Source organism: Danio rerio, chromosome 4 (genome assembly GCF_049306965.1).
Source record: "Danio rerio strain Tuebingen ecotype United States chromosome 4, GRCz12tu, whole genome shotgun sequence".
Taxonomy (NCBI): Eukaryota; Metazoa; Chordata; class Actinopteri; order Cypriniformes; family Danionidae; genus Danio; species Danio rerio.
In genome coordinates, this window is record NC_133179.1 from 20339063 (window position 1) to 20355781 (window position 16719).

Consider the following 16719-nt stretch of genomic DNA (forward strand, 5'->3'; position numbering starts at 1 on the left):
CGAATCAAAAGTGGTCAATGCTAAATACTAAATATTACACAGCTTGTTGAATAAGTGTAAAAAGCAGAGGTGGGGGACTGCAGACTTAAGTCGCAAATTTTAGGACATCAGTTACATGACTCTAAATAACTTTGTAATATGTTTCATGTTAAAAAAGTTCTGTGACTTAATTTAAAATCCTCTCCCTGACTTCCAGTAGCTGTGAGGAAAATGGGACACAAGTTCTATGTATAACCAGTTAAATCATTAAATATATGTATTAATTCACAGTGACTTGCTTAATCCAAGGTACAAAGGTATGACTTGGTTGGGACTTGATTGCTACCAAGGGGAACCCCCGCCCCTGCAGTGGCTTGAAGTTGTTGTTATGATTGCATCATTGCACTTCTATTAGTTCATGGTTTGACGCTCATTCCAGCTGAAGTCACATTTCAGGAAAGTGTCTAAAATCAGAACTTCATTGGAGGGAGAACAATGTAAAGACCAACAAGCTCTAGGATTTTCCAAATTTGTCTCAGATAATCAAATCATGGCTGAAATTGCACAGTGGCTCAGCAGAAGTCTTTGAAGATGACTTTATTTAATTTTACACCTAGAGCCATCAATCTAAACAAACTGGAGCAGTGGTGGCCTAATGTTTAATGGTGCTCAAACTCGGTCCTGGAGGGCCGGGATCCTGCAAACTTTAGTTCCAACCCCAATGAGACATACCAGGGCTAGCTAATTAAGCTCTTACTAAGCTTTCTAGAAACACCCTTGCAGGCAAGTTGAAGCTAAAATCTGCAGGACACCGGCCCTCCAAGACAGAGTTTGGACAACCCTGGTTTAAAGAATCTGACTTGTGATCCGATGGTTGCAGGTCCAAGTCTTGTAAACAGCAGGGATTCTAGGTAAGGGTAGTGAATGACCAGTACTTACAGTACCCTGTCTTAGGTGAGAACCTTGAGCAAGGCACCAATTCCCCAACTGCTCCCCACACAGTCCACAGCTCTGGGTGTGTGTTCAGTATGTTTGAGTCACTTTGAATAAAAGCATATGCTAAATATGCAACTGACTGATGCTAGAGCCTCCTATGCCTGTTCAAATCCTGCTTGGAGAGTTGAGAGTGGAACCAGAAGGGTTGTTTGGTGCCATGACCCGGATTGGAATGGGGTAAATACATGAATGTATCAGTGGCTAGCAAGCTGTGGGGGAAGCTTCGCTTTTCGGATTTCGCTTTCCCCATCTCCTATGCGAGAATAAAATGGTTTGAATCAACATTTGTACAGCTTTTACTTGTTCCAAACCTGTTTGAAATTCTTTCTTTGGTTGAATTATTTTGAAAGAAGGATATAATTGTATGATTGCAGGTTAGCTATGTATATATACTGTTTAACCTATACACAACACCCTAACTCTGTTTGTAAAGATGATTTGGAATTATAATTACAATAAAATATGTAACTATAAACTTGTTGAAGTTGGAAACCTGTAACTATTGTTTTTTTTTCTACATTGACGTTGTACCTCAGTGTCATGAGGACATTGCAATTTGTTTGGAAATTAAACGGCAGACGTCAGAACCCAACGTCAGAACCCAACTTTAGGTTGACAACAATGTCCAAACTAAAATCAAACAAATATCAACATCTAATGAGGTTACAGCTTGTCTATCATATGTTGGATTTTGGTCACTTTCCAACACAATCTAAAATCAACCACAGCTTTCTTCAAAATATCTTAATTGTTCAACAGAATAAAGAAAACTTTACTACTTTAAAAGAAGAGATGCTCCCTAGCAAAACCCTGAACAGGCACACGTTTTCTCTAGAAAATGTACTATTCTAGAGCTCGGTTCTCTCCTCAGCTTCCTTTATCTCACTGATCCTGACATCCTGGCTTGGTACCGGCTCAACCAGAGTCAATGAGTTTAATCGTGTGATCCTCCTCCAAAAATTGCTTGTTCCTTTTAAAGAACACTTCATTAAAGTACCATCAGAACTCCCGTCTAAACCTCAGCCACTCCTCCAATCTCTGTCTCATTCATTAATTGCCATTCTTATTCTTTCTGATTGTATCTGTTTGTCACACTCCCAAACAGTCTCTATCTCCATCACTGCCTTTACTCAAACTCTCCTCATCAGCGTAAGCGCTGTCGCCTCAGAGGAGAACGTATGCTGCAGCTTCAGGCGTTATATTGCAGCTGGACAGAGAAAAGGCTCAGATATCAAGGGAGGAAAAGCAAACCGTGAGCACAGAGGTCTCAGAGTCGCATTAGGACAGCACAGGCCTCTTAAAACACAGGAAAGAGATTAGGACAAGACTGGATATGGATTAGAGCTTTGTGTCTGGTACCTGTACCATGGGGTCAAGGTTGGCTGACTAGAATGGTTCAGTTTCCCCTAGTGGCAAAACATTTTTTTTATTAATTATTTTTTCATTTACAGCCATAAAAAGGTAGCCATGTGTTCTGATGGAATCCACTTTTTGCAAGCAACATATAAATCTCAAGTTTTCATTGTGCTATAGTACATGTTTTGTTGGTGTTTTATGTGACACTGTGCTGCCATTATTATAATTGTAAAACAGTTGTTAAGACCATTTATATTTCAATAGCCCTACGTTTTCCATCAGTGTCCTTTAAATGTATTATCTTTCCTTCGTTCTTTGGAGAGTGTCCTATGCAAAGGGAATGTTTTTTAAAATTGGGAAATAAACGAATGAATATTTGTAGTGTCCCTAAATTGTTTTAAAAAACCTAAACCTGCAGATGAAATTGGACAAAGGACAGATCAAGTCAGTATTTTGACATCAATAAATGCTTATTCAAATCAATGTGTCAGTACATCCATAGTACACTACAACTACAATTCAAAGGGAATAGAAGTAAATATAAAATTACATATAACAATGTTAAGTCCTACCTAACCATAAAATAAGGTTTTAAATTTAATTAATGTGGTATTTTCCCAGGGTCTTTTCATTTTCTGCAAAGGCTAAATTATACTTCTGTGCCAAGTACACGCATATAGTCTGCGCGGTTGCATAGCTCTCGGAGTGGCTGACGCTGATGCGAACTTATCAAAAAATGTAGCTAGATTTCACAACAATGTGTAGTGCAAGCTCTGTGATTGGTTGGCTTGGTAGTGGTGATGAATGTGGGCGGTGCTGAGAGCCTGCGTGAGCCCGATGGAGCGATTGTTTTTTGACAAGTGTCTAGTTACGTGAAAGAGCTCGAGATAGAGACTCTTGTTTTGTGTTTACCTTATGAATAAAGTTGTTGCTCGTCTGCCAGTTCCCACCTCTGTGTAAATGAGCTTAAGCTACTTGTAGCATTCAGAAAAAAACAAAACACCTTCAAAGAAACTTGACACAGAGGAACATAAATACCTAGTGCCAGTTAGTGTTTCTGAAGTATTATTGCAGCACAACACAAACAGCACGCAGATGTATGAAAAACTACAACAACTACGCGCAAGGCAGGCGCCGTGGGTCACGCCGATCACTCAGAAGTATAAATCTTAAGCCAGCTAAAATGATTCTGATGCCATTATAAAATAGCAGCATTTAACTGCCTGATTAAATTATGATATAAAGTAGGTATCAATGCGGACAAAAAGCACTGCATTAAATTCCATTGTTCCATGCTGTCTTTAAAATATGAGCATTTATTTTATCACAGTATTTTTTAATGACGTTTCAGTGCAAACCTGCATATGCTTTCCACTTGAACAACTAGATGAAAGCTTTAATCTAGAAGATTATATTTGAATTCATTTAAATTATCAATGCTGTTTAGGATACCCTTATGAAATTGAAAATAGCCAAATTAATCTCTCATTGGGGCTAAAAAACACTTGCCGTGTATATAATTGTTGTCTTAAACATCACAGACCATTTCTGTGATTCATAAGCAAACCCTTTTAAAAGATAAGATGTAATGGACTTTGTGTCTTATCTTATTTTTTCAATGCACAAACACAATAAATAAATGTCCTGCAATGCAGAATCATTCTGAAATTAGTGAAAGGGAAGGGTGGGTCCTCAGACTGGAGGCTTGAGGGGAACACATACTCCAAAACTGGGGTCTGTCATCCTGTTAAATGCATCGTCCGTACAAACACATATGCGCAAGTACTAATCCCTGATGGGAATAGAGTTTTAACTCTCACCGAGGGGCATATCGCTAGTATGATCTCTTTTTTGTAACCTTTAACCCAAACTTGTCAAAGTAATGGCCTCCTTGCCCCTGCTCTCGCTTACACAGAAATGACTAATGTGAAGGTCAGAATTTGAGAAGGGTTTTGTAATATTTAAAACTTCTTTTCTACACATTTTTATTTATAATCCGGTACTGTGATCTGGGGTGTTGTGCTGAGGTACTTTGATTACTTTGTTGTTAACAGCATGTTAGCACAGTTAGCATTATTGTCATGTGGTTGCTAATATGTTCTTGTTTGTGGTTAGCATGTTACAGTTTGGTCACTTAGTACTTATAGGTGGTTTTAGGTTTTTTGTAACGGCCCAAGTTAAAATAATCCATCCTGAATTTTCTTGTCCTTTGAAATTTGACTCAGTAATAGCAAAGGTGTTCTACGAGGTGTCTAGGTTGTTGTTTACTGGCCCAATGATCCATCCTCAAATCTTTTACAAATGTCCTGTTTCCCTTATCCACTCAATATTTTTTCCATCCGAAGTTAGTTATCAGTAACTATAGTTATGAAGTGTGGCAGAAATCAGCTTTGGATGAGAGTTGACAATGGAAGGCTCTTACTGAAAATGGTTCAGAAACAACCAAGCAGAGAAAAACGCAGCGATGAAACAGCAAACCATGACATCCGTGTGCTGGAACCACAGTTCTCCCATGTGTGGTAATAAAGTGGCCCTCCAGCACTATGAATCTGAACGTCTGGGGCTTTCCTTGCTTGTTGTGTAGAGATCGTTGGTCCTGTGCTCTAATAGGGAGCAGATGGTAGGCTATTTCACAAGTCGCGCCTTGGAAAAAAATTCTTGCACATAAATCCAATTACAAATGAGCAGGTTTCTTAACCCTAGTGCGCGTGCGACCGGCCACAGATCAGACCTGTATGGCTCAAGCTTTCCCCAGACAACAATGTTACGGATGAAAACAAAGCAAAGTGGACTGACCACACTTTTTCAACTTGACGTCAGCGAGCGCACGAATGAAGGAGATTTACTGAAGCAAAAATAAACTATTATGCTGGACTAAACAATGTTAAGAGGGCAATTTGCTCTGTGGTAATGTCTCAATCAAGAATTCCCACGGTGAATGTTTTAAGGTATCGTCACTTTCTTACTTAAGTTTGTCTCTTGCTCTCGAATCACTGCCATTGCTCACATCATATTAAAGATATATTATAGAACTGTTGTTTCTTTTATTTTAAAAGCTGGAACAGATCTGAAATGGCAACCTAAATAACAATTCTGCTTGTATTATTGGATTGAAGTTTGGTGTGAACAGTTTCACAAAACTAAAACAAGTTTTACAGACTCCTTGCTGATACTTTTCCTTAGTAGTTGTCTTCCAGGTTTATGGTTTTTAAGTTACCCAAAGAAAGACCCTTCTCTGGCCTGGACTGGGAAGGGCGGAGGGCTGGAGTCCTGGTGCTGTGGCAGCTGTGAGGTTGTCTGGCACCTCATTGCTTACTAAGTGGCTCCACGTGTGAGGGAACAAGCCCAAATAAATTGCTTTACCCTTCCAGACACTCGGCCACACGGCCACCCCGAGCACCCTGCTGAGACCACTCAAGGCTGGACTTGGAGTAGCTGTGGTGACTTAAGTGGAGTTATTAGCGAGGAAGAGAGAACTCAGAGGGAGAGGGTAAGCGACAGAAGAAAGCATGAGACAGGTGTTAATAGATGTCCTGCAGCTTTCAAAAGCCCCTCAAGCAGGTCTGGGTGCAGGACTTTGGTTTCACAGGCAGCAAATTACCTGAGACCGCAGTTTGACCCCCTCGCCTCTCAAATACACACCGCAGCTATAAAAAAAAGGTGTGTGGCATGTGTGCTCGGACACTTAGGGTGTAAAGCTAGTGACCTGCAAATAAAAGAAATACCATTTTGATGGGAAGAATATAGCAATCAAATTTGTTTCCAATTGAAATTCAGATTTATATTTGATTTCTCAGTAAATCCTTTGGTTTTGTCATTTAATGCTAAGGTGTTTGTTAATCTCTCAACAATGTTTCTTGCTTGTGTTGTTGATGAAAAGGGATCAAGGTAAATGTAAAACTCTAGCAAATAAAATCTGAGCAACAAAGATTCTCTACCCACCTATTACTGCATACTTGGACATTTGCTGGGATGGGAATTTGGGTGGATGATGAAGATCAACAGATGCTCCTCTCCCTTAATGTTTTATGAAGTGCACCCTGACAAATGGAAAACAATCTTTTAAGGTCTACAGGACAAGTCTTGATGGACTAGGAGTGTGTTGAATACCTTCTACTGCTCCTCGAGGGTCAAAGTCTTCCAGAGTTGTGCTCCGATCAGTTCCACAATTACCTTGAAGTTATTACCAGTTACCTTCAGGTATGTCTAATAAAGGTTGGGACTTAACTCTGCAGGATAGTGACCGGGTTTTGGATACTCCTGTTCTACAGTGACAGACCTTGGCCATGCCCTGTATACCCTTAAATAGTGCTTTAAGCGGACTATATTATGGCCTAATGTAGGGAATAGTAGGGTGATTTTGGAAACAAACTACTTTAGACTTAAAACAACTAGCCATGAAGCATCGCTACAGGCATCCCAAATGAGGAAAATGATTCCAGACAGCTTCCTCTTACTCTACTTACAACTTTATCCATTCACGTCTCTCTGGAATTCTTAGCACACCTCTGAAAACATCCAAACGACCTTTCTGGGAAACCATTGAGTTGATTCAGGTGAGGGCAAAGACCAGAACACAGAATACAGACATGCACCAGTATTCAATCAGCCAAACAAACTGAATCCAGTTGCTGGAACACCAAGAGAAGATGCCACTGAGATGCAGAACTTGAAAGAGGATAAAAGAGCGTCTGTGTACATAAATAAGCCAGGCCCGGGGCAGAGTGACTCCACAGCTGAAACATAAAGCACAGGCAGATTAAACACTTAAGCAGCTGCCTGGCATCTCACATCGTGCAGACACTTTTAATAACCCTATCATGTCACAAGATCATTATCACAATCACTGCTTCCTGCTACAAAACACATTGTGTTATAGTGAGTCAAGAGGTTGTTTCAAAAATGCTGATTCTGCACAGACTCCATCCCACACCTGCAGATTCCAAGTAAAGAAGTACACACAAACACTAGAGATACCCCATTTGGGTCGAAATTTTAGGCCAGAGAGACAACAAAGAAGCAGTAGTCACAACTGCAATTGAAAAAGTGGTTCAGCAGCTCGTCTCTTGTGCAGTAACTTAAAGGGACAACACCCTACCATGTCTACTCCTAAAAGGTTCAAACTAGTCCCTAATTGTAGTAATATGTATCCTTAAGGTACTACTGTATGCAATTTTAGGTGTAAACAAGGCACAGAGATGTTTTTTAAGGGAAATTGCCCAAGGCCCTGTCCACACGAACATGGGTATTTTCAAAACCATCGTTTTTTTCTCTGCGGTTTGACCAATTATCCAGACAAAAACACAGTATCAGGTGACTGAAAGTGAAACTTTCTGAAAACTCCAGCCAGGTTGAATATTTTCAGTAACTCTGGTTAAATTGTGGTTGTCTGTGCACTAAAACAGAATTTTTGCCTTTTGCCTCTCCTTTCTGATTATCTAACATGGCTGGGCAGCAGGAATATTTTATTATGTGTTTAGTGTGAGGCAAGCATAAAATGCCCTTAAGGGCCAGTGCACACCAAGCCAACGTCAAACAACTAGCCTCAACAAAACTCAATCGTGTTTTTGCCTCACATCAGCTCATGTCTAGTTATGCAAAGACACAAAATTACAGCTCTCTTGACTTTGTTTACTTGCTATATCACCTCACTACATAACACTGCATTCTGAATAGTTGTTGAATAACCAGTCAGATCGCTCTCTTTAGCCGATGTCCGATACCTATTCTACAAACTGAATCCAGCCAACGAGCTTCGATGTTAACCCAATGAGAGGTGACGTGTGGAACACACCAAACCAACTAGCTGGACCGATGAGCCAACGAAACCTAACAGCCAACCACCAGCTTGGTGTGTCCCGACCCTAACATTTGTCATTTGGACAGAGATGGACAAAGGCTGGAAAAAATCAGTGTTTAAAATTACCTGTGTATGTGTGGACATCTATCATATATGAAGGTACAACAGCTGAAGGGCACGGTTTAGGTATTAAAATGTACCTTTTTATTATTTGAACCAATCAGGGCGGTAAATAAGGTATAAAGACACACACACACATATATATATATATATATATATATATATATATATATATATATATATATATATATATATATGTATGTATATGTGTGTGTGTATTTTTTTTTTTTTTTGTGAACGCCTTACACTCCCAAAGGTGAACTTTTGGATCAGTTTTGATATTTTACGTTTTTTCCAGCAGCTGGGGTGACGCAAAAAAAAGTAAAATAACAGCTATTAAATTACAGAAATTTACCTTAAAATAACAGATCTTAAATTACATTGATTAGCTTAAATTTAAATTTCCATTAAATTTTTATAATTTTAATACCGTTATTTTGCTGTTCCAGGAAAAAAAAAACATAAAAAAACACATTTTTTACAGTAGCTATGTCTCATTTCAGAGATGAGTTTTTCGAAGTCCTCACATCAACCGAGCTTTTCGAAATAAGACAATCTAGCCTACAGAGGATAGATCTTATCACCTAGTAATCATAACAGCTGCCGCTAATAAGCAGTAATAAAATCTGTAATGTCTTTTTTCAACGTTATTTCAAAACTTATTTTAAGCAATCTGAAATATATCTCCTTTGATCCGTACATCTACACATAAAAATGTAAACTGTCAAAAAAATCACTTTTTTTGGTTTTTTAAACATGTGTTTAAATATGCAAGTAAAATAAACCTAATATAAACATTTAATCCGGAGTTTTCATTTAAAAACGTCTTGCCGTTATCAGTGCGCAATAAATCTTGGAATGATTAAGGCCGAAAGGATCCACCGGTTGTATCCTTCATCACCTGGAAACCGAAGGATGCATTTGGAGGCTGCATTTAAAAAAAACTGAAAGTCTTTTTTGGAAATAAGACAGCCTATGTCGCACTACGATGATGCAGCATCTTTCGAATGCATCCTGCGGAGGATGTAGCCTCTAAAATGAGACTCAGCTAGTGTATATATAGTTGGCATAGCATACTTTGCAAGGTGATGGACGAAACTCAAAGAAAAACTTATGATAAATAAAATAAATGATTTTGAAATACTGTATCTTGCTAGGCTAAATCAAAGCCTACTGAAGGCAAGCCTAAAATGATTAGCCTAAACAGCAGAATTGCTAATGCTAATGCAGCATGTAAGGTAGGACACCAAAAGCCACTATAGTTCTCTAAGCTGTGCTTCACATGATAAAGTTAGCGTTACAGGTTTTCCAATAGTTAGTAATACAGACATTTTCATCTCCACATAGTAAGAAAATCTAAGAAAAAACTGTTAGCCAACATGCTAATGTCGCTATCAGTGAGAGCCAACAATCTCAGATCAATTTCCATAGCGTTCTGCTAAACAGGTGGCCAATCCATTAGATTTTGTACATTTTACTTGTAACACATCTCATTTTAACGGAAACTTTCTGAGACCCAGACAATTTTACCGATGGTTGAAGACTTTCTTTACTTTCGTTCCCTGCCGTTTGGCTCTGTGGTGGGGTTCAGCCGGACATGACACACATCTGTGAGAAGTTATTGTGTTTGGCTGTGCTGCGTGCGGCGGCCAAATCACTTTCACAACAGACAGCTGGACATGAAAGGACATGAAAAGCAAGAGCGCTACCAGACTCCCGCTTTCAGAGCGCGTGTCTCAAATGAGACGCAGGTGAGTCACAGTCACTCAGTTCAGGGGGTCTGAGGAGTTTACAGCGCCTGCTAGAGACTGTGCGCGCGTTGGGGGGAGTTTGATGGGTGGGAGGCATGAATAAGAAGAGTATCTAAGCAGTTCTTTTATTTCTAATGACCCACACCTAGAAGAAAGACTTGGCATCTAAACATTCTTGATTGTAGTGGTTTTTCTCAAGAAATTACAAGTTTACAGCACCTGGGTTTTCTAGACTCTGCGGAGCATCTGTATTCTGACAGCTCAATGGTGATTCTCACGACATCCTTTCCAACAAGACAATCAACAAAAAGTCCAGAATTTGGGAGTAAATTATTTACTTTATAATCTTATTACAGCAACAGTCTTAAATTATTAGGAAGCAAATACAAGTTCCTACTTTTAAAACTCAGTTACCAACAAAAAACTTAAAATTAATATTATCATTTTGACTAATTTCTCTAATTACCACAATATGTTCTTTTTGGCACATTATAAAAATGATGTGGCAAATAAAAAAGTGCATGTATGAAAAAGCAACTGTTATATTTAATTTACTAAAAAAATACAACCCTCATCTTAATGCATTCAATATATACACTCACCGGTAGAAACTCAATGCATATAGGTCAAGGCTATCTGCTGCAGTTCACACAGAGCAGAAATGGGCAAAAAAGGTGATTTAAGTGACTTTGAACATAGCATGGTTGTTGGTGCCAGGCTGGCTGGTCTGAGTATTTGAGAAACTGCTAATCGACTGGGATTTTCATGCACAACCATCTCTAGGGTTTACAGAGAATGGTCTGAAAAAGAGAAAATATCCAGTGAGCGGCAGTTCTGTTGGCGCAAATGCCTTGTTGATGCCAGAGGTCAGAGGAGAATGGCCTGACTGGTTTCAGCTGACAGAAAGGCAACAGTAACTCAGATATCCACTCGTTACAGCCGAGGTATGCAGAAGAGCATCTCTGAACACACATGTCCAACCTTGATGTGTATGGGCTACAGCAGCAGAAGATCACACTATAGGTGCCACTCCTGTAAGCGAAGAACTGGAAACTGAGGCTACAATTCAAACAGGATCACCAAAATTAGACAATAGAAGATTGGAAAAATGTTGCCTGGTCTGATGAGATTTAACTTCTGCTGTGACATTTGGATAGTAGGGTCAGAATTTGGCATCAACAACATGAAAGCATGGATCCATTCTGCCTTGTATCAATGGTTTAGGCTGGCGGTGGTTTAACGGTGTAGGAAATATTTTCTCGGTACACTATGGGCCCATTGGTACTAATTGAGCATTTTGTCAGCCTACCTGAGTCTTATTGCTGACCATGTCCATCCCTTTATGACCAAAGTGTACATATATAAAATAACCATATATAATATATATGGTTTCTTGAACATGACAATAAGTTTAATATTTTTTTTTTTCTAAAACTTCAGTGTCTGATTAGCAACCTATTTAATTAATTAATGAGTTCATGCAAATTGATTCATTTGGATTACTGCATTTACCACATTTTATCCATAAATATTTTTTTATTTTTTGTTCTTTTATTTATTTATTTTTTGTTTTTGTTTTTATTTTTCATCTCAACTTCAATTAGTTTTATTTGGCAAACTCAAAAGATAAAGGGATAAATCACATTTAAAAAAATTCTGTTGATTTACTCACCCTCTTGTTAATCAAGAATGCAGATGACTTGTTTTCTTCAGTAAAACATAAAAGATTTTTAGTTGAAATGGCGGTAAATAGTGATTCACAACATTCACAAAAACAATGGGTCTGCTCTGCGTCTGAAATCTGGAAAATGGTAAAATGGCTTCTCTTTCTGTCTGCTTAGACGCCCTTTGAAGGCAGCATTTTTGAAGCCATTCCTGAAAGAATAGTCAGTTGGTGGTAATTTTATGTGTAAATTTTAAAGGTGCAGTATGTAGGATTGACACCTACTGGTTGAACTAGGTATTGCAGTCTCTGGCCCCTCCTTCAATGACTCCATGCAAACGCAGGTTGCCAGATTGGTGACACCTACAGGACCAAGTATGTTTAATGATCAAGAAGTAAGCAGCTAAAAATAATTATAATTGTAATATTTATATTATTTGCTAATTGAAAAAACACCTTAATTGGATTTTTATAACTCTGAATGTGAGCCTCATTTCGGAGGTTGGTACTGTCCTCTGGAGGTCCTGGACAGACATTCCAACACAGAGTACACATTTTCAAAGGAGAATAACTAACTTTAGCATTTGTTTTCAGACAAAAAATTGTTCACTTAGCATGTTTTAAACATACTATGCTATCTTAATGCTTTAGAAGAGTCGAAGAGAGACACAACATTACACACTTTTTCTACTTCTGATGTAATTTCTAGCAAGAACTTAGCATTGTAACGATTGAAAATTGTCTTAGTAATCACAAAAGCTTTCTTTAAGTTGTTGCACATGATTGAATTGTTATGCAACCTCAGAAGAATGTCTTAAATGAGTTTTTTGAGGTATTTTGAACAAACATTCCCTCCAAAATCACTGTCTGACAAGGCACCATGACTAAAAATAATAATACAGCCAATGGATACCAGCAGATTGAGAGTTCAAAATACATATATATACAGACAAAATACCAGTGTTTCTACATGATACAGCGATGTTTAATAAAGTGAACGAAATAGTATGCAAAAAATTCTTGAAAATTATTTACAATATTATTAAATTTAATCCAGACTCAGCAAACTTTTTACAATTTTCTATTTTATTGTATTTTATTTTTAATATTGTATTTAATTTAATTTTTTATTTTATTTAATTAATTGTTTTTTATTTATTTATTTATTTTATTATACATTTTTTATTTAATTTTATTTTATTAACCAAAACCCCTAACTTGTGTGATAAGCAGACCTGAATTAAAAGCTACAGAATTTAACATAATTGTGAAACCGACAGCTGTTTTTTACTGGCTCTCTTCAATCTGTCTGGAATTGTTTTGGAAGAATCCCAACCACTGTCATTCAATAAGCACCAGTGAGCCTTTATAATGGAAATAAAGTGGCCTCTCATCTAATAACCAGAAGAGATCAACATATAAACACTGGAGATTATTCACAAATAATTATTCAGCGATCGAGATTCAACCTCACCGAAATCCAACCGCAAAGCGAGAAACGACCTCATCTGACTGTTGAGGTTTGGTCTTTCACTACTTCTTTATGCTATAAGTCGAAAAACAAAAATACCAACAGACCAAAATCAACCTTCAGAATAGATATGTTAAGCTAATATCAGAGCTGTTTTAGCATATGCTAGTTTGTCTCCATTTTGGCTTCGACCACGAAGATGTTTTGGATGTTTGTAATGCAGTCTTACTTCAAAATGTGCAACAGAGTGGAAAAAAACACACTGCTTCAATACAAATGGCCAAAGTTTGTTGTTGTCAGAAGCTGTGGAAAGAGATTGAAGAGGGTTTTAGATGAAATATGTCTGTTTGAAATATGTGCAGAGCGAGCATGTTTAGTTTTATTGTGCAGTGTCCACTTTTTGTTTATGAGTTCAGGGTCGCTGCAGTGATTAGGGAGGAAAAACTTAAGGACACGTTCTGTTGGAAAGGCACCACGTCTGCGGCGCATTGTGAAATGAGGCCTTGTTGAGAGGATAGAAGAAATTCCAAAAATTTGTTGAAGAAAAATAAATAAATAAAAGACTAACTTAGAGGATTCTTAATCAAGAGATACAAATAGGCACTATTGTGAATAAAATAAATAAATAAATAAAATTAAAATAAACAGAAATGTAATTAAATAAAATAAACAAAATTAAATGAAATTAACAAAATTTAATTAAATTCTACAAAATTTAATTTAACTTAATTAAATTTAAACTAAATTAAAATCAATTTAACTAAATTGAATTAAACAAGATTGAATTAAATTAAAAATAAAATGTGACAGAAAATAGCACTTAAATTAATTCTATTATTGTAAAATTTATTTTTATATAGTTTATATACTGGCTGATAATTAAAATAAATTATATAAAAAATATTTTAAAAAATTTCTTTAAATAATTAAATGAGTTTAATTTTGAATGCAATTTAAGGTGCTAATACAGTTAAAATACACTTAATTTAGAATTTAGTATTACATATTTAAATATCAAATTAAATATTAAATTAAATGGATAACAGAATTACAGTTTGAATTTAATGAAATACTGTATTCAATCTAATATGCGATTGTAATTTAATTAAAAATTAAATTTACCATTTAATTAAATACATTTTTTAGTACAATATATTCAATAAAATATAGTTTTTTTATTTCATGTGGATTTGAATTAAATAAATAACTAAATAAATTTATACTTGAATTAAAACTGTAAGTATTCGTTTTATTTTGACTTTAAATTTTACAAAAGCCATTTATTTTTTATAAAAATAATAATCATAAAAAAACAGTAGAGAGCGATTCTAAAAAATCTCAACAGAAGTTTTTTCATTATGCAAACTTTTAGAAAATCTAAATAATACAGTTATCATGCAAGTATAAATAGGGTCAGTGCTGCTTTTAATGCGGACTTTGAAGTCATTCTCCACATCTGGCACCTCTTTCTTCTGTATTTACTCATTCTTGTGAGACAAATAAATATGAACGGCAAGAGTAAGCAAAGCTGTTTGTGCTGAGATAAAACACAACATTTCAAAGCAAAAAGAACCAGATCAGTGGTGGATGCTGTCCGTCTCACACCTGCACTTTTCACACCAAATCAAAGATTTACGGTACTGCTTTACAATCCACAAAATATTTTACATTTCTCTGTTAAAGCAGGCAGAATCAGAAGACTGACAGTTTTAATAATGCCTCAGCCATTATTATTACAGCTTATTTCCTCCCTCCAGTCAGTAACATATGTAATGTTATATGTAAGAAAAACACTGTGAGGACTGTAATTGAACTTTAACAGTCACACAGCGCAGAATGGGACATTTGATATTGACAATAAATGCAGGAATGACCCTGTATTTAAAAAAAAAAAAAGATCTGTTTTTTCCTTCAGGGTGTGATTTTATTTTGGTTGGTTTAATCCTTTCATTGTTAAATATAAACCTCCAGTAGGTGGCAGCAAGTCTTTGTCCTAACGAATGATTCTCTGAATTAATAAAGGGACTAAGCCAAAAAGAAAATGAAGGAATAAATGAATGTAACAGAATGTGAATTAAAATGAAACCAAAATCAAGTGATATGATATTTTGTCTAACAGAATTTTTTTCCCCCACAGAATTATGTGCTAAAATCCTAAATGTTAAGTTTATATCTCACAATTTTGAGTTATAAACTCAGATTTATGACATTCCCCCACCATAATACACTCCAAAAATATTTAGGCCTAACAAATAAGATGTATGTATTCTGATTGCATGTAAAACTTCCATCCATTTGGATTACTTACTTTTAACATAACTGAACTAGTAAACTTGTGTTAGTTAAACATGAATAAAAAAAAACAATTAAGAACAAAATTGATGCAATAATATCAATAAATCCAATGTGTTTCAAAATGCGTCATATTAATTCATCTATTGTGCGGGTATGGAACTACAGCAATTTTGACCCCGAATATGAAGTAAACCAATCTCATAGAATTTAACTAATTGGATTTGATCTTTTCTAGATATATTTATACCATATTTATATCTTTTAAATTATTAAATACTATTCAATTTTAATAGATTTAACTTAATTCTAAGGAATCTGACAACATGCATTTAAAAAAAAGACAAATTCAATCAAATCAAAAGGTTACAGAAGTTAATAATAAAATTCACCGTCTATCTTTCTGAGACATTTATATGCAATTCTGAGTTTATTTCAAAATTTGGAAATTTATAATTTGAAAAAGCAAGTTTGTATGAGCTCTTGAGGGAAAAAATATCAGAATTTCAATATGTAAACAGTGCACTGACAGAAAAACGATTTAATTGTGAGATATAAACTTGCATTAGCGTGATTTGTAAATGCTTCATTTTTAAAATGAATGTTTTTGCACTGCATTTAAATTAATTTTCGACAAAAAATAAATAAATAAATAAATAATAATAAAAAAAATAAATAAATAATAATAATATATATATATATATATATATATATATATATATATATATATATATATATATATATATATATATATATATATATATATATAGCAATTGTAAACAAGTGCACACCCTGAACCCTGTATACCTGCAGGCTGGTTTCAAGCGTCAGTGTGGGATCAGAAAGTAAAGCAGATGGAGCGGTTGTGCATATGAAGATGGAGCAGCAGAAAAGCGATGGCAGTCAGATAACAGTGGGTTGGAGTGAATGGAGGGCCGTGTTGTCGTTGGCTCGGTGCGAGTCCTCGCTGATGACAGAAGAAAGTCACATGAGAGAAGAGAAACTGCAGACTTCGACTTCCCTCTGACATACATGGGGAAAAATGTTTGGCGCCAGGACAAATACAAGAAGAAGTGATTTCAGAAAAGAAGAAAAACAGAAATCTGTCACTGCCGCAATGGTCAACGAAACGGACATAGCAATATTAAAGACTTTATGTACTTCATGAACATGAATTTACATAATTGCTGGTTTATAAATAGTATTTTTTCGTATTTTGCCTTACATTATTATTTTTACTTTTTATTTTTATTAATAAATATTTTTAAATAAGGTAAACATTTAAATCAAG

At 36.0% G+C, this 16719-nt stretch overlaps 1 protein-coding gene across 8 annotated transcripts in view; it reads right to left on the bottom strand.

Moving 5' to 3' along the window:
- The window catches only part of hgfa (hepatocyte growth factor a), a 51222-nt gene extending 34827 nt beyond the window's left edge, over positions 1 to 16395 (bottom strand). For 2 of the 8 annotated variants that reach the window (XM_073945974.1, XM_073945973.1), the window contains exons 1-3: positions 11675 to 11879; positions 6442 to 7067; positions 6274 to 6371 (exon numbers count right to left, since the gene is read on the bottom strand). In XM_073945974.1, the coding sequence (XP_073802075.1) occupies positions 6274 to 6295 (22 nt within the window). In that variant the 5' untranslated portion in view covers positions 6296 to 6371; positions 6442 to 7067; positions 11675 to 11879. Of the gene's footprint in view, positions 1 to 5932; positions 6038 to 6273; positions 6372 to 6441; positions 7068 to 9781; positions 10016 to 11674; positions 11880 to 11950; positions 12029 to 12121; positions 12190 to 16235 lie in introns of those variants that run through there. The other 6 variants (XM_073945975.1, XM_073945972.1, XM_073945977.1 and 3 more) reach the window with 6 other exon arrangements.
- Between the last annotated feature and the right edge of the window lie 324 nt (positions 16396 to 16719).